This window comes from Acyrthosiphon pisum, chromosome A1 (assembly GCF_005508785.2).
Source record: "Acyrthosiphon pisum isolate AL4f chromosome A1, pea_aphid_22Mar2018_4r6ur, whole genome shotgun sequence".
In the NCBI taxonomy this organism is placed as follows: Eukaryota; Metazoa; Arthropoda; class Insecta; order Hemiptera; family Aphididae; genus Acyrthosiphon; species Acyrthosiphon pisum.
This window is the reverse complement of record NC_042494.1, coordinates 111,906,495-111,926,029: the sequence shown is the minus strand read 5'-3', so window position 1 is coordinate 111,926,029 and position 19,535 is coordinate 111,906,495. Positions and strand designations below refer to the sequence as shown.

General features: G+C 27.9%; 1 protein-coding gene across 1 annotated transcript; it reads right to left on the bottom strand.

The window, feature by feature from the left end:
* Positions 1-767: 767 nt before the first annotated feature.
* On the bottom strand, positions 768-15,869 carry LOC100165936. The gene is made up of 21 exons (XM_001947571.5): positions 15,617-15,869; positions 14,499-14,696; positions 14,185-14,394; positions 13,788-14,008; positions 13,136-13,331; positions 12,067-12,267; positions 11,710-11,938; positions 11,436-11,626; positions 11,107-11,347; positions 9,617-9,730; positions 9,380-9,526; positions 7,983-8,035; positions 6,807-7,004; positions 5,435-5,655; positions 4,596-4,788; positions 3,802-4,002; positions 3,368-3,596; positions 3,104-3,294; positions 2,410-2,650; positions 1,108-1,221; positions 768-1,013 (listed from the first exon to the last, which is right to left on the bottom strand). The coding sequence occupies exons 1-21, from the start codon at positions 15,628-15,630 to the stop codon at positions 861-863; spliced, it is 3,756 nt and encodes a 1,251-aa protein (XP_001947606.3). The 5' UTR covers positions 15,631-15,869; the 3' UTR covers positions 768-860.
* Positions 15,870-19,535: the final 3,666 nt, after the last annotated feature.

Sequence of the window (19,535 nt, the reverse complement as noted above, 5' to 3'; positions counted from 1 at the left end):
AAATGAAAAGAAAAAAAGTGTTTATTTATTTATATTATATTATGTATTGATACTCGCATAAAAAATTTATAACTAACTTATAACTTTTCCTTAGGTATTGTAAAATGTTTTGAGCGCAATTGGTATATCAACCCTAAAATGTTTAGAGCGCAATTGGTAAACTCTCAGTCATATATCCAAAGGGCTTTTCCCGTTAATATTATTATTACATATTATGAAATATGAATATTATGCAGTATAAGGCCGGGTTGCATAAAGAACAGTCTGTACATTTATTACCGGCTCTGTAATTTACCGGCCCTGTAAGGTTTTAATGATTGTGTAAACTATATGTAAACTATGCTATAGTGTTGCATAAATAAATATTAAATTATTGATAACCGTGGTTACCAAATAAATTAAACCATAATAAACCATGTGTTATTCTTATCAGTCTAATAATATTACCGATCTGTAAGTAGTTACAGATGCAAAATCCTATCTGCAGTTTACAGGTCCGATAGCCGATAATTTACAGAGCCGGTAACTTTACCGAGCGTTCAAGCAACACCTAATTTTATTTACAGAGCTATTAACGCACTTACAGATCTGTAAGTCGTTACAGAACGTTTATGCAACCCGGCCTAAGATGTGTTATTTTAAATTATTTTTCTTGGTGAATATTATTTTCAGTGATAATTTATAACTTATTTTCAAAGAAAAAACTGAAAATCATATTGTATAAATACACAAGTTTTAAGTGAATATTTATTATTGAAAATACTTTTTTTGATTATTGAAATATTTAGATTTTAAAATACAATCAAAGTATCTAAATCAGAAAATGTACACAAGAAATTAACTAAAATTAATCTATATAGTCAATATCCAGATATATTCCCTTGTTGTCTGAAATCAGTCATCGCAGTTATTATTCCTTCAGGTGTCTTGAAAATTCCTGTTACAGCTGATTTATCTTTTTTCATCATTCTTCTCACTTTGTGGCCAACATCTTTAAGTTTTTCAACAACAGGCTGTAAATTAATATAACACGAAGAATATGAGAGCATATTTGTTAATTATAATGCATATACATCCAATTAATTTAATAAATAGTTTATAATCAACCTTAAGCACTCCGTATTCGTAATCGACCTGCATTGGGATCAGCTGATGGTATAATCTTGGTTCTTCGATTGCTTCTTTCAGTGTTTTATTATACCATAAAACGAGCGCAGATACCTATAGTGTGAAAAATCCAAAGTCATAAGATGTAAACAAAAATAATATAAGTGCTTATTATGGTTGTCATAGCAAAAACTATTTGTACTCATTAAACCTACGTGGTGTATATTATTTAATTGAAAAATCGTTGTACACACTGTTTTTAGATTTAAATTTACCAAAAATACACGTTTTTCTCTATTTTGGTTAACTTATTAATTAACTGTTAAGTATATTAATAGAATATAATATAAACTTGAAACATATGCGAGTGGGTACAATGCTGCAGTTAATGTCTGTAAAGATCAATTTCATTCAAATTTAGGCCACCATTCAACTAAACAGATCATAGTAGTGTTTGTTTTTTTCTTAAATTTTAGTGTTAGATTATAGATGTTTGTTCTTTTCCTACTAAATGCAACCAAGCAAAACGTTAGCAAAATAATATTTGGAAATTTCTAAGATACAATTAGGTTTTTTATAATATTATTATATTAATATTATGAAAGTTTGTGCTTATTATAATATGCACAAACTGTCATACAGCTATACAAGTTCATAGCTAATGGAAAATATTAAAATGTAATAACCTGTAAATTGTAATGTATCTCTATCGCTTATAATATGTACGGCATACAACAAATTTCTCTAAAAATTAATATCTAGCTAAATAGAAATTAACTTTAAAAAATAGTGAACAATTTTACGTTAAAAAAGGTTAAAAAAATTATTTACAAACGTAGTTGTGAATTGGAGTGTTATCAAAATTATAAATTGTCATTAAACTTTCCCAATATTGCAGTAACACGTATACATTTCTTAACATTTATATTATATTAAATTTATATTTATAATTAACAACAGCTAGATAAACAACGAGTATAACGGAAAAATATTTATTTAACTCGATATCATAACGGTACGTTTAAAACTGTTATTGTTTGTTTACCAAATATTAGTAAACTAAATAAATTAGTTTTACTTAATTTATAATTTTTAATATTTTGATGAAATTAAGATACATTGTAAATCTATTGCAGTATTGCCTGTATGCATAGTCAGTTTATATGTCGCATAAGAAATGTTTAACCATGTCTTATAAGTCACATAAATTGACTATGCATACGGACATAAGACTAATTAAAAATATTATTATTGTTATTAAAAAAGAAATAGGTAATTATATGATGTCGATTGTCGACTCACGTATGCAGTAGCGAGTGGGATTTTTGATCCTCCAGCGCCTCCTATGACCAAAACTACATCCCCTTTGGAATCGGTTATTACCGTAGGACACATAGAAGACATTGGTCGTTTAAAAGGTTGTATAAGGTTGGACAGTGACGGTGGAATCCCGTAGAAATTAGTAGAGCCTGGAGTAGAGAAGTCGTTCATTTCATTATTAAAAATAATTCCAGTACTTTCTGATAGAAAACCGCTACCGAATCTAAAAATAAAATAATATTTGATTTAACACAATGATTGAGTTAATCTGAATAGTTATTATATTTATATCAAATTTTAATATCAAATGATTAAGATAGCATAGTATACTATTTAAATTATGGTTGATTTTTTATAAGTCAGGGTAATCAAAATCGTCAGAATTTTAACATTAGGTTAGTTTTATTTGAAGTTTTATTTATTCGATAAATAATTTCTTATGGATAGACATACTATAGTGTACTACAGTATTATCCAGTGGGCACTGCCCTGTTTCCGCTTATTAAACATAAATTGAAAAACAGTTTTGTGTATATTTTATGAAATAGCTTAACTATTAAGACTTAATACACCAGCTATGCATAATATATAGGAAACACAAATAATATTAGATGAATTTTAAAATGAAAGTAACACTACCTAGTTATGGCTATTATAGATTAGGTACTTCACTCACGCCGTGTTTATTGAACTAGTGACCGCAACCGCGTTTCCAAATGAATCCAAAACAGCTACGTTTTCTGTTCCGTGATCTCCGGTCCAACTGAAATCGGCTCCGTAGAATTTAGGATCTGTCGATGTGTATTCATCAGATATGTTGTTTTGTACGCTATTCATGTACATATCCGACGTGACTTTTTTTAAAATCTAAAAAACGTAAGTGACCTACATTATTGTCAAGTCTTATTGAGTTATTATTTTTTGGGCATGATGAACTAACTTCAGATGTGTCTACAAACATATGGTCGCCCAAATGAGTCCTTTCTCCATATGCAAATTTGAAAGCTTCTACCAATCGCACAGCGTCCAAATCGGCATTGGATGTAGGTAATTGTCCGTCTAACGTTCGAAGAATGTAAGCTAATATGATACCGGAGCCAGATGGTAAACCCGAATAGAGTTTGTAACCATTTTTGAGACTTATTTCAAAACTTTCTTCTACAAGAACACTATAATATCAAAGTATTTTATATATTTTAATTTTATAGTTATTCTAATCTGATTTTTTGGTTTTCAGATTTAGGTACCTATACATTAAGACGTATTCTATACAATATGTTTATATTGTTGATAAACAAATTAAAAATTAAAATATCTTGATGTTGTGTAAAACATTTTTTTTAAGTAAGTTGTATCATGTTTTTATTAACTCACGAGTAATCGGTGAAGTCTTTTTTTGTTATAATTCCCCCTGCACTCTGTATATCATTGGCCAATTTCTGCGTTAGCGATCCAGCGTATATAGCATTTGCACCTTCATTTGCTATAACTCGTAAAGTTTGACCCAGTATTGGCATTGTATAAATATCACCTGGCTTCATTAAATGTCCCGTTTTATTGTTGAAAAAATAATTCCTGGGAAAAAAATGTATTTTGTCATATAGGTAATGAACAAATTTCAAAATATAATTATATCACATTTATATGAATATTAGATATAAGTTATGCCACACGCGTGTTCCTCCCCCTACCAACAAAAAACCTACAAACTAAAAAAGCTAATGGCCTAAGTAGCCGGGCTTAAGCTCAATAAAAAAAAAAAAAAGATATAAGTTATAACAAAAAAAAAACGTATCGTCGAATTTATCAATATATTTAAATACCTACGTGTCTTTTAAGATTGAAATTATATCTTGTAACCGTTTTTACGTGTCTTGTGGTGTGTGCGTGTGTGTGTGTTGAAGGAGGCAGTCAGGGACGAGAAGGAGAGCTTGTATATTAGTATATCAAGTTAAGTTAAGTATTTAATATTTATAAGTAAATAATATGTGTAGTTGTAGTTAAATTATTAAATATTGTATAAGGTAACCCATATCAAACGGTTTAACTACTGTACCGCGTCTAAGCCCATCTCCTAGGCCTCGTTAAATAAAGGAAACTCCGTAGGTATCATGTGGGATAGAAAATACGTTATAACCCTTATTATTTAATGTGTTTAATAAGCTTACTTCAATCCTGTCTTTAAAATAAGATCCCTTGCTGCGTTAATATTGGCTCCTAAACGTTTACTCACAACTATTCCTTCTTCACATAGTTGTATTGTTGGTTTGATCAGAGAAGCCCAACTAACTCCTCCTCCGTACAAATTGTATGATACCCAAATGCCTCGGATCATACCAGGGACCGCGATCGCCAATGCTCCTAAAATATCTTTTTTATAATAGAATAATACAATATACTCTTGCAATAAGGTATACTTCAGCTATTTAAATGTTATGATTGATTTGAAACAAAATATGTTGGTACACTAGGTGAAGTGTTTTAATGCTATAAAATATTAATAATTATCTAATGAAATAATACAAAACAATTCTTTAAGAGTGCCATTGTAATTTAATGAGTAATTTCGAATGGCAATAAACAATATTATCACGATTTCTTATACATATTATGATTTTATATATTATGACTTTCAAAGAATTTTAATAAAAAATAATATTTAGGTACTATTTATTACCAATGAAATAAATTTTAACTAGTTTTAAATGTGTATAAAAATTAAAAAGTACATTTTAGTACAGCATACTCAGCAGAATATTTTCATATTTATTGAACGTTCAAGTGTATAGGTGTACAATACATATGTATAGTATATATTTTTGTATTTGTATATAATATTTAGTAGGTACCTATGTATAAATTTTACATACATTAGAAACGCCATTATGATAATTTAACTACGTAATACGTATTTATTTAGTAAACCATGTAAATGTTTGTTATTATTGGTTTTTTAGAAAGTTCGATAACTATGTCAATTTCAGGATTTAAATAAGTATTTCCATACCGGTTAATGATTTCGATGGATCTTTGTCATACATAGTGTACTTGGCGGTAGCTGGAGCAGTTTCTCGAGCATTTATAAATAACGATGTGTTTGTAGTTCTATTGTATATAGTCATTAGGAAACCTCCACCGATGCCCGTTAAATCCGGACATACAACACTGTCACACAACAATGTAGCTATTGCTGCGTCCACTGAATTTCCACCGTTTTTCAATATGTCACTATAGTAAAAGTGTATATAAAATCAATTGTTTAGTAAGTTGTATACACGCCACTTTGTTTGACGTTGACACTAAAATATAATATTAATATCGCATCGTCTAAAATCTGTCATATTATTTTATCGAAAATGTTCATTTTAGGTTACGAAATTTGCGAATGTATTTTTACTAAATGATTTTCACCCGAATTTGTTGTTTCCATCTTACAATTTCTAATATTTTCTCTTATCTTACTGAAAACCACAAATTATAGTTATATACAAGCTGTATAAAAAAATAAAACAATGCTTTGAATTAAAATTATTTGGAAAATGTATTTTATGTATTTAAAACAAGTACCTACTTGAAATACGAAAATATAAATTAATATTTTCTACAGTCTTTATAAAACATAACATTCGAAAATATTTTTTATAAAACACTGGCAATCCCTGTATTTATTATACTCTAAATAGTATATAAGTAGTAAGTACCAACGAAAAATGTATAATAGGTTGTCTATAAACGAATGAAGTAATCAAATAGATATATTTTAAACTTTAACAATTTAACAATGGTTATATTTTATTATATTGCATAAAATACCAAAATACATTGAAGTAATTTAAACTAAGGATCAACTCGGTCACGCAGATGCTCATTTCTTATAAAGCATCGAATCGGCACTAGTGACGCACTAACAAATGTAAAAGAAATCTTTCAATAAATCTCATTGTGATCAACGAAATAAATAAATAATTTCACTGAAGCACACTCAATCTTAGCTGCAACAAGTACCTTAATAGAAAGAAAATACCAAATAACTTTATAAATGTTTTCAAAAAATAGGTACCTAAACTTAATCCACAAATTATAAATATTATCATTAGCTTTAATAATTTAAGATGCCATAACGGCATAACTTGAATGTATTTTATAACCATTGACATTAAATCCTTAGCACAGAATAATAATAAATTAGACTTACAGTAAGTATTAAGAATGTTTCCATGCTGATATTATTCAAATGAATAAACATAAATTGTATTTTACGATTTTTTTTAATGCTATAAAGTGTATTAGTAATTTATGATAAATAGCAAATCAACAAGTTTATTAGTCGCGATGATATAATATTATTTATACATTTTTTTAACCCATATTTTTCTTACGTTCCAATTTTTGCACATGGTTCACCGTTAGAAACGACAGCTGCATTATTATACTGACCCATTGGTATGGCAGACAGTGGCAACGGAGTCATTGGATCAATGGATACATCTATCAAAGTTAAGTAACGATATGAAAGTATCGCTATAATACAAAACATCACCACACTTTGTATAAGAAACAATTTGATTGATTTAATTCTGAAAATTATAATTCAAAATATTGAAATGTGTGTTAATACATTTTTTTAATGTATAAAAATTAATTTAAGTCAAATATATAATTTACGGATAAACAAAATTAGTTTATTGTTATTATAGATAATACTGCATGGTTCTTGTATAAAAGGATAATATGATTCATTTAATAGTTCAGGTGATCGACATCTATGATTAATATATTTTTTACCAGTCAATGTAATTGTTATTTATACCTACCACAAATGATTTAGTTATATATTTTATGCTATAGATTTTAAATAGATTTCTGATATATTAATCAAAAATACAATATTTAACTAAGCAATGTATTAAAAAAAAAAACCCATTTATTACAAGCTGCCCGGTGTAGATTAGAATACCTATTTACTGTTTTCATTTAGAAAATAACTAAATCGTGCAGTAAGTCCTGTCTAGTGGCGCAGACAGGAATTTTCATTTGTGAGGGGGTATATATGCCCCATGCCCCCATATATTCATTATTTCTAAGATAAATCGCCTGATAGTGCCTCCTGCATTAATATTGTATACCTATTAGGTATACCTATAAAAAAAAAGGTCAAAAGGGAGGGGAACCATCCCCCATATCGACCCCCCCTATGATTACGCCCATTGTATTTTACATACTAACACTGTAAACTGTACTCAATTCAATTTGTTATATTTTAATAATATTTATTTTCAGTATAATTACTAGTCATATTTATTGATTATTACAATTAATATTTTTGTCCTTTAAATTTTTTATCGATTTCGATATTTTGATTTCATTCAAAAATTATGAACATTTGATTTGAGGGGACATTTTTTAAAATTGTAGAACCATGATTTTTGAATGTTAGATTGATAATTTTTAGAGTGGTACCATGTGGCATGTACAATGTACCTACTGTAAGCACTAAGCAGGTACCTAGGTACCCAGATATTATATTCTAAGACTAAGAAATCGAATAATCATACCTAAAATACATTCTGGTAAATATATGTAGTAATGTAGTATGTACAATATGTATATTATATATTGACTAATGGATATACTAAATAATATAGTTTAATTCATAACCAAAATATTACAATTCTCATCTGAAAAAGATAAAATAACCTAAAATAATAATATTATATAAACTTAATAGTTTAATATACAATTTAAATGAAAAAATGTATATAAAAAATAAACTCACCAGGTGGTAGGTAGTTTCAAAATAATCGTAAACTTGTATAGGTACCTAAATATATAATTGCACAATTTACTTTATCGGTGGACACTATTATTAAAACATTGTGTATTTTCACTGCCTATTTTAATATTTATAACTACCATCAAATATTACACAAAAACAATATTTTCTTATAATTTACAAACGATTCGCGTTAAACATTAAACGATACCGATTTAATATCGAAGGCGCTTATTTGTCGATTAAAATTCCATCTTGTACCATGATCTAAGTTACTATATAAACACACTAGTCGTTTTACAAAACCAAATAATGTAGTCAAACTGAACAATGAAATTTAATAACTTCTTTAGCTAAATATGTTTGACTAATGGCTTTGTATTCCATTCCAAACTTACATGTTACCTAGTCTTTAATAATTTTGCTGAACACAATAACTAAAAGACTACCTGTCAATTCAATAGATCTATATTAGAACTAATTCGTATTCAGAAGTAATAAATAGACCTTATTCTTATATTCTTACTAACTATTTATGAAAAATTGTAATGTAACAATGCAAGTACGTGATAATTTTAAAAAATGAAAAGCTTTGAATAGATTCGACACAAACCCATTCGGAAGAAAAATTGAATATGCATATGATAAGTTTGAACAATTTTAAAATACAGCTTAGGTAGGCACCATACTAAATACTTCTCCATCTTTAAACAGAATACGACTGAATATAATATCATACCTACTTCAAAAATTGTACTTCATAGGTACCGCATATGAGAATATAATATGTTTTAAAAAAATATAGTATATTTTTATTCGTGCAGAGGTTTATTTTAGGAATTATTTGAAAAAATTAATTCTTTAATCATTTTTATAATTTCAACGTTTAGAAATAATTTGTATTATTTTAATTTTTTTATTGTTACACAAATTATTTGATACATAGTTTACTAAAAAAAATTAGCAGGATTTGTGAACAATTATGAGTTATAATTCATAATACAATCCATATATAATAACCTAAAATATTTATATACAAAAACAAAATGTCAAAATCAATAATTATGGTAGGTACTGTGCTATGTCAATAGATTTTAAATAATTGTTAAAGAAATGTACAAAATATACAATAATCTGTGTAAAAAAAAATTAATTAATTTAGTAAGAACTTTTGTATTAATATCCGCATGAATTTCCTGGTCGCCGGAAATCTGGCATAGCTACGATCATTCCTGATGCGGATTTTCCAATAGCTGTTGCTGCTGAAACAGCATTATTTAATCTCGTAACTAGATGACCAATATCTTTAAGTTTTTGAACAACGTCCTAAAATAATTACACGGATAGTTAAATAATATCAACATATTTTGTTAAATATTATCTTTTTTATTTTTTATTATATATTTCTACAATAACCTTCGGCGTTCCGTATTCATAAAGAACTTCCATGGGAACAAGTTGGTGATAAATTCTAGGTTTGTCTATCACTTCTTTCAATGACATACCGTACCATAGTTTAAGAGCTAAGACCTAAAAAAAATAAAAAGTTTATAATATAAATGTTTCTGCTTTCATTCAAGTGTAAAATAAAATAACAACAATACCTATGGTATATTTATATACCTAGCTAATTTAGCTATGTGTAAGGTATTAAGGTTTGATGCCTAGGATTTAGGAATAAAAATATTTAACTAATTTATTGAAAATATAAGCAGTTAATAATACATTATGACCACAGTATTTATTTATTTTAATATGATCCTTGTATGTTAGTATACAGTGTGATCACGTTAAGAGGTACCACTGAATATCTCAGATGGGTGACTTTGTATTGAAATGGGGTTTTCGGGAGGTGATAGGGAACACTTAAATACATATTTTCAGACCAGTTTAAAATTTTTAGCTCACTCGGTACGCGCGTACGGTTACAACTTCCTTTTTTTAAAATGGCAACCCCAGTTTTTTCTGCAGATTCGGGTAGAGTATTTTTTTTTTAAACATTTATTGTACAAAAAATTTTTTTCTTTTTTCAAAACTGACCAAGTTAGAGTAAGTCAAAAATTGGATTTATGCATAATTCGTGTTTAATGATATTTTCATTTATAACCACTGAAAATAATAAAATAAGTGTGAAATAATTAAACATTATTTTTAGTGTATGATATTTTGTCAACTGTATTAATTAAATGTAAAACAAAATAGTTATAACTTATAATGATAATAGTAATAGTAATATTATAATAAAAAATAAAATCTATTAAATACATTTATCGAATGAATTGTTCGAAGTTTTCGCCATCATGTTCTAAGCATGATTCCAGTCATCTCAACAATTCCGTTGAAGTTGCCGCCTTGATTTGGTCCTCACTTAAAATATGAACTTGGTCAGTTTTGAAAATAGAAAAAAACTTTTTGTACAATAAATGTTTAAAAAAAAAATACTCTACCCGAATCTGCAGAAAAAACTGGGGTTGTCATTTTAAAAAAAGGAAGTTGTAACCGTACGCGCGTACCGAGTGAGCTAAAAATTTTAAACTGGTCTGAAAATATGTATTTAAGTGTTCCCTATCACCTCCCGAAAACCCCATTTCAATACAAAGTCACCCATCTGAGATATTCAGTGGTACCTCTTAACGTGATCACACTGTATAATAGCAAAATTATATTACTTAGCAAAAAAAACCATTTTCACAAAATAGTGTGAAGTTAATTTGAAAAGTTAAATTATGTAACACATGTTTATCATACTTACTAAAAGCACTGGTGACTATTAAATAAAAGAGATTTGGAATTTACATTTATAAAATAGTTAAATTTCTAACAAAAAGTGTTGAAAAAAATACTTAAAATCATCTTAAACTCCAAAACTGGATAATTTTTTACCAGCAGTAAAATAAATCTCATACATAGGCAATCGTAAGAGTGATTTTTGATCCACCTGCTCCTCCTATTGCAAGAACAAGATCACCATTTTTGTCGGTAATTATAGTTGGGCACATTGAAGACATTGGCCGTTTTCCTGGTTCTATAAAATTGGCAGGTGAAGATGGAATTCCATAGTTGTTTATAACTTCCGGAGAAGAAAAATCATTCATTTGGTTATTAAAAATGATACCAGTGCTAGGGGACATGAATCCACATCCAAAACTAAACGAAACACAAACTTGATGCATTACTCGAATTTGCAATTTACGTGAACCAATTAAATGGTTTGATATAAATTATTATTGCTCACAATGTGTTTAATGTACTAGTGCACACGACAGTATTTCCCGCTGAATCCGTTACAACTATGTTAGCAGTCCCGTGATTCTCTGGCATATGAAAGTCAGCGCCGTAGTACTTAGGATCTGATGAAGTAAAAGTATCGGATATTCTACCACGTATACTATCCATGTAACAATCCGACTTTACTTTATCATAAATCTAAAAAAATTTAATTATGTTCTAATATAATATTATATTCATTTTGTTAAAATAATATGTACTCGATCATACATGATGTATACCTGCGACACGTCTACAAATGTATGATCTCCTAAATGGGTTCTCTCACCGTAACCAAATTTGAAAGCCTCCACCAATCGATGTGCGTCCAACCCTGCGTTGGGGGCTGGTAACATGCCGTCCAACACACGGAGTATGTAGGCTAATATTATACCAGAACTGGGTGGTGGTCCTGTATGTATTATATGTCCACTTTTCAACTTAACGGGAAAAGATTCTTCAATTTCAACACTATTAACATGACATTGATTTTCGTACTTAATTATTTTGTTTACAGAATTTAAAAACCCAAATTTCTAACTTTAATACTATAAATTAAAACTTATCTTAGAAACAACGTACTAGTAACCTATACTCACTCATAATTAGCTAAATCTTCTTTGGTGATTAAACTTTTTACTTTTTTTAAATCTTCTAATACTTTAGACGTTAACGAACCATTATAAATGGCATCCACACCTTCTTTCGCTATTATTCTCAGTGTTTCTGCTAATTTAGGTAACTTGTAAATTTCTCCGCGAGTCTTCACTCGACTGGATTCTTCATCGTAAAATGATTCTCTTAAAATAAAACTGAACTTCATTAAATGGTTAAAGTCAAAAACATATGCCAATTATTATATATACATATTACATAACGTATGGTAAATTATGCACGCAATTTCTCCAATCGCTTAATATAATTCAATACAAATACTTTTTTTTTAAAGTAATATTAACTAGTAATAGTTGTATTTCTAAATACATGTACACTACCTACTATGTAGGTATGTACCACTATAATATATAAATGTATTTAGATATAAAAGTATAAGACTCAGCTGGAATAAATATTTAAAAACTAAAAGATTAATTCTAAACGCACCCTCTTGTATGGCAAAAACTCTAATTTCAAACAAAAAATGCACCAATTCTAAGACTAAGATAATAATCTACAAATCGCTTCTTAAACTTATTTGGATAAACGGACTCCAACTTTGGGGCTCAGCCAAACAATTTAATACTAATAAAATACAAACATTTCAAAATATCTCGCTCCGTAAAATTACTAACGCGCCCATCTTTGTCTCTAATCATACTCTCCACAACGATCTTCATAACAAAACAATTGACGAAGAAGCCAAAATAGCAACCAGCGAGGTGGGCATAAAAGAACATAGTTTCGTTACCTATAATACCGAATCTGAATAGTCACTGAATACCTATTATAAGTAATCAAACCGAAGTGTTATTAATGAGTGGCTTCTCCCTTGAATGTTTCTTTTTTGTTTTCTTACCACGCTATGTATGTAATTTATCAAATATTCTTATTATGAATTTTCTGTATAGTTGGCTTATCTCAATATAGGTACAGGTAAGTTTTAAAAAATAAAAAGATATAAAAGGATAAAACAAAGAAATGTAACTATATATTATGTTTTAATTGTACCTTAACGATGGATCATTTTCAATCATGTCTTGGTTATTCTTCATGTTTGTTTCTAGTCGTTTACTGATATCCATGCCTTTTTCACATAATTGTATAGCTGGCTCAAATAACGATTCCCATGGAACACCACCACCGTATAAGTTATATATAGCCGAGTAGCCTTTTAGCGCACCTGGAACCGCAATTGCCAATCCTCCTACATATAATTTGTGAATTTGAAATATTTTCGTTAAAACAATAAACACATATTATATTTTATTTCATAGAAATGGTTTAGTTCCTAATACTGGTGCATAAATAATTATTGTATATGCGTTTATCATCGTTATTTATAAAACACATTGTTCTGCGATATATGCATATTTTTAATTTAAATACTATAAATATGTATTTTATCCAACCATCTTCGGACTCAGAGCTCACGAAAATAAATTAGCCAGGTAGTAAATAAAATAAAATAAAATAACATTAATATCAAGCTATTTCACTCTTTTTATTTTTAATTACAAGCCGTCAAATTTTAATTTTAATCAACTGAAGTTGAATAACCGACTTTTTTTAATATAAACTTAGCTTAAATTTTCTATACCAACTCAATTAATGAGTTAACAAATTAGCTTAACTTACCCTGCTTTGTTGTTTTAGTACGTACCGTAAATAGATTTGTCGGGGTTTTCAACAAACATTGAGGTACTTGCTGCAGCTGGAGCTGTTTCACGTGCGTTGATCGTGATTACTTTTTTGGTTGTTGCATTATAGATGCTCATTAAAAATCCTCCGCCAATTCCCAAGTATTCTGGACATAGAACACCGTCACATAGCATTGTAGCTATAGCGGCATCTACGGCATTTCCACCCTTTGACATAACATCCCTTTTGCAAAAGAATTTGAATCGTGCAATCAAATGTGAACAATTTAAAGTTGTTTTTAAAAAGCAATAGGTACTAGTAAAAGTAGTAGAGTATAAAGTATTAAATATATTAAAAAATCTATTTTTTGGCAATATTTTTGTTATTTTAATAATATTGTAATTTAATAATTTTATTACACTCCGATTTGTGAGCACGGTCCACCGTTAGAGACAATTCCAACTTCATTGTACAAGCCCGCTGGGATATTCGACTGTAGTGGTACCTGGAAATCTGGATCATCGATTTTGTGGTCGGTGGCATGTGATTCTGGATATAAGACTAGGAACGAAACTATGGCGGTCAGTATTATCAGTACTACTAGGTACAGGCAACGTTTTAATTGAAATCTGAAGAAAATAATCAACATCGTTCCAGACGTTCCAGTGTGAGTCTTTAATAATAATATCAATCGCAATTAAAAAATATGTCAGTTTTTACACTAGGTACTAACTGGGTGGGTGGTTCGACGTAGGATGTGTTTCCGACCTCGCTGAACGATACTGCTCTCAATATGCTTGACGATGGAAACCAGAATTCTTGGTCGGAGATTCTGGTAGCAGAGTTGTACTCCAAGGATTCCTGGAGGTAGTATACCACCAGAAATAAAACGACGGCAGTCAGTATCACCAGTCCTACTCGAACAAGGCGACTATAATATGTTTTGGTTGTAATCAGAAAGAAACAATATCGGCATAAACGCAAAATTGGCGATTAATTGTGGGATTAACTTCTGACAGTGGAAATTATCTGCCTAAAGTTAATCTACCAATATATATATTATATATTATACTATTTAATGCTACTGTTATAGCATGGCTAGATGTTGCAGAGTGCATGCCGCACGTACTTTTAAAATTAAATTGTATAGTAACATTAGCAATTAGTTACAACTTATAAGTATGTCATGAAGTTATTTATGTGCAACTTTTAACAGTTTAATTTTTATTGAGAAAATAAATAAATTATATTTAAGTATCCCGCACTGATATATTAGAGTAAAGATGAGTCAGATTTTTAAAATTAAAAAATGTAAAATAAGTTCGTCCAAAAAACTGTAAAATTAAATTGATTTATTTGAGTAGAGTAAATTGAAAATTAATAATTAAAGATCCATAATAACACTAATATTAGATCATATAACAAAATTAAGAATTTATAGAGCGCCTATTGGATCTAAAAATGATAATTATTGGTGATCGAAAAATTCCACAAAATGTAAGAATCACATACTGTCGTGGAACTTTTTTTGGTATTAAAATTGTACTACGGATGTACAGATGTTTAATTCCAGATACGCCAATCGATACAAACTTTTCGAAATATTATTATTATTATTATTTAAGAATGATTTATATCCATATAATTGTACAGACAATAAATATTCAATCACGGTAATTATAGAAAATTATACTATCAATAATCAACATGAATGTACAAAATATAAAATTTGGGGATTCTAGTCATAAATCATAATACTTAGTACATCAGTACCTACATAACAAAATTGGTTAGTTGTTCGGTAAGTGGTAATATAATTTTTTGAATTTTATAATAATAAAATCAACTTACAAAGTCACAAGCATTATATTTTGTTTTTTATTGTACTGACATCAATTTGGTAACTACAAGTTAAAAGCAATAAGAACAAACGTGTGGTAACTGCACTACTTTGTATTCTTCTGAGCGTATTGGTAGAACAAATATAATAATCTGAAAAACAACAATAATAATAAATGGAACCGATGTCGGTGCTCTAACATATAATACTGGGTTTAGTTCAATCGGGTAATTTATAATAATGAGATTCATATTCATATTTCCGAAATGAATACTAAACGTTAAATAAATATTTTTGTTAAGAACAAACCAATCAAAAACCTAATCTAAAGACGATTGGTAAGTACAAATATAATACCTATTTAGTATTTATGTATATATTGAAATACTTCAGATTTACATTAATATTGTTAAATTAAATACCAACCGTGACGTAAATATTTTTATTATGAAATAAACCAGTTTAAAAACTAACCTAAAAAGGATTGGTAAGTACAGATACCTGTAAGTAATAACACATATTTAAGCATATAGTATTAAAACACTTTAGATAGTTGCGACCCTAACAACCGATTAAGTACCTACCTATATCGATAATTATCGATATAATAATTTGACATTCAGAATGATATTAATAATTATTTGTAATTAGTAATTACTATTACTATGATTTCACAAAAAGCAAACAAAAATAATAAAAATAACTAGGTAGGTAATAAAACTTTCAGAAAAAACATGTTTGGAAAATCCTTATATAAATTCTTAATTATATCCATATTGTTAAATACTTAAATGTGTTGATTATTAACTTTAACATAAATATAATAAGAATCATGGTTATAGTTAAATTATTGTTAAAAAAAAATGTTATACCACAGGTTGAATATCAAAGTATATTCACTTATTAAATATTAAAATATTAAAACATTTACTAAATCCAAATTCCCATTTTAAACTAAAGCATCAAACCTTCAGATGCATGTAAAAATGATTGTAGATTTACGCTCAACTTTTCTTGATTTCCAATAACAACAACTAACGAGGAACCTTGTATCAATTTTTTTTATCAACATTAATTTAAAAATGTGGGCAAGTGAGTGTCACTCTGCTGTACAGTAGGTTACAAGTAGGTCACCGTAATGGATGGTGTTAAATTTGAATTCAATGATATAATATTATTGTATAAGAAAAACGATTCTGAGAGAAATCGGTCTGTCAGCCTATGATATTACTAAGTATATTAACGATATTATTGTGAACAAAGTAATTTATATATAACATATTATTTGCGTGGAATCTTGTTTTAAATTTTCAATCCTTAGCTATAAAAGCTGAACATTTTATACATTTTTAACTACAAAATAGTTATTAAATTTTAAATGTGATAAATTTTGTCAACAATTGAACTTTAAATGCATATAAAAGAAAATCGTGACTATGTATTTTTAATATTTTTCAGCTGCTACTGAAATAATATACCAGGAGCCTTGCATTAAATTTTCACGCTTTTTTATCCAACAAATAAAATTTTATTAAATTTTATAGAAAAAAAAAACTAAAAAAATTAAAACCTGACGATGTCAGTTAACAGCTCAAAAAGTGTCAAAATATTTTCAAAATCTAATAGTGAATACAAAATGAAAATATAAACATTCAGTAAAATGTTCATGTATGTACCGTGATTCGTATTTGAATAATAATAAAATAACCAAACCGCTACATGAGAAATCGAGTGAATATCCAATCTTGTAAAAATATGAACTTCAAACACTCATAAAAATTTAATTTGATTTGCTTGTAGAAATTTTTTTTTTTTGATAAAGGTAGAAAAACTTATGAATAATCTTGTGTTACATTTTAAAATCTTAGATTTAAAAAAAAAAATTTATGAATTCGCAATTCAAAATAAATTGATAATTTTCGTGATTTTTCCGTATTTTGTCAAGATTTGAACTTTAAATGCTTATAAAAAAAACTGTGACTAAGGATTTTTAATATATTTTTTAAATATAATTGTAAAAATATAGTAAGAGCCTTGTAATAAATTGTCAAACTTTTTTACCTAACAAATAAAGTTTTACTGACATTTATTGAAAAAAATACTAATAAAATTGAAAATTGAAAATATTCCCAAACAGATCAAAATGTTTTGAAAATTGTATCGTGTGTAGAAAATGCAAATATAAAAAATCAGTGTAAATTTAATTTGTAGGTACTTTCATTTGTTTTTGATTTACACTTAAAACCAAAATCGATTTTGTCAAAAACCGATTTTGCCTAAAAATTCCCGTTTTTCCTTAATTTTTATGTTGTTTTCCAGATTCTTTTGAAAACTATTGAGAATTTTAAAATTTTACCACCCGAATGCTCCAACTAAATTCACTTTCCCATCGAACAAGGTACTGTTGAAGAAAATCGAAGAACTTTTACTGCTCCAAACCGAGATGACGACACAAAAAAAAAATTTTAAAAAGTAAATAAATAAAAAAACACACATCATTGTAAAATCAATACATTCATCGTTCTACTCACAATCTAAAAACTAATAATAATAGAATATTTCATATGTCTATAAATAGTTCAAAATGAGTAAAATGTTTTGAAAATGTTATGGTATAAAGAACAATTTTCTATGTAATATAAATATTTAGTGAACACTTCATAGTTCATATATCAAAAATAATTTTTTTTAGAGTTACATCAAAAATCAAAATCGAGTTCATCACACATCATTGTAACATCAATACATTCATCGCTCCGCTCAAAATCTAAATTTTAATAATGCTTATGAGTCATAACTATAACATAACTTTTTTGTGTAAATTTAAACTAAAATAAAACCTTCAGAGACAACAGATAATATAGTTTCCTTACATATTTTACAATAGGTCGATTCACTCTTATAATATTAGAACTACCTAACGAAGTTCACTTGAACTGCGAAATGTAAATGTTCGATGTTACACGCTTGTGGGACGTAAATTTAAAATACTGGTGTGGCGTCCTCATAATTTTTTTATACATTTTTTTTTAAAATTCGGTCAACTTATCAACCGATAAGCCATTAGTCCATACAACTACGAGTCGTGTTCAAGGCTGTCGGTACAGTACTATAGTATTAGACCCCATCTACACTTCTACTTCCGCAGTCATAGCATATTATCAAAATTGATATGACACTTGGTTATAACAATATATAACAATTGTACAGTCGTAAATCGTCAGATGCCATAACATTGTATTGTACCTATCCCATAAATGTATGATTTAAATTCTAAAACAACTGCTATAGGTACCTATAGGTATTTAAGAAATATATATATATATAATAATTAATATTATGCTACAAAATTAGTGTAACATAAACTCAAATATAAAATTATACCTAACATTGTCAGAGACTTATTTAGTGGGGGGAGGGGAGAGGAGGTACCATAATCATTCATCAATCAACATTTTTTATTATCATACCAATAGCAATTTTATGTACAACTCAAGATAACTGTGTTATAACCAAGGGCTAGGATTTAAATGAAAAGCATGTTTTTTTTGCTACTTCTGATTATTGATTTTGTCAGTAATGTCCACGAATCACCTCATGATGAGATAAATGGTGGTATTTTTATTTGCATGTTTTTGCATATTTTGGATAAAATGCATATTATTGCATATATTGAATAAAATTACTATTATTGCATATTTCGATTATAAGAATGTAAAAAATACATGTTTTATAGTATATTTCGTAAGACTTGGTTTTTTTTCAAATATAAATTTTATTTCATGTAATACGCACATAGTTTATGTGAATTATACATTTTATTTCTAAATTATTTTATTTTATTTTATTTCTAAATTATATTATTTTAAGACAAACAGCTTATCATTGATGTATTTTAATAAATAAATATTTTTGTAACAATATTTCAGT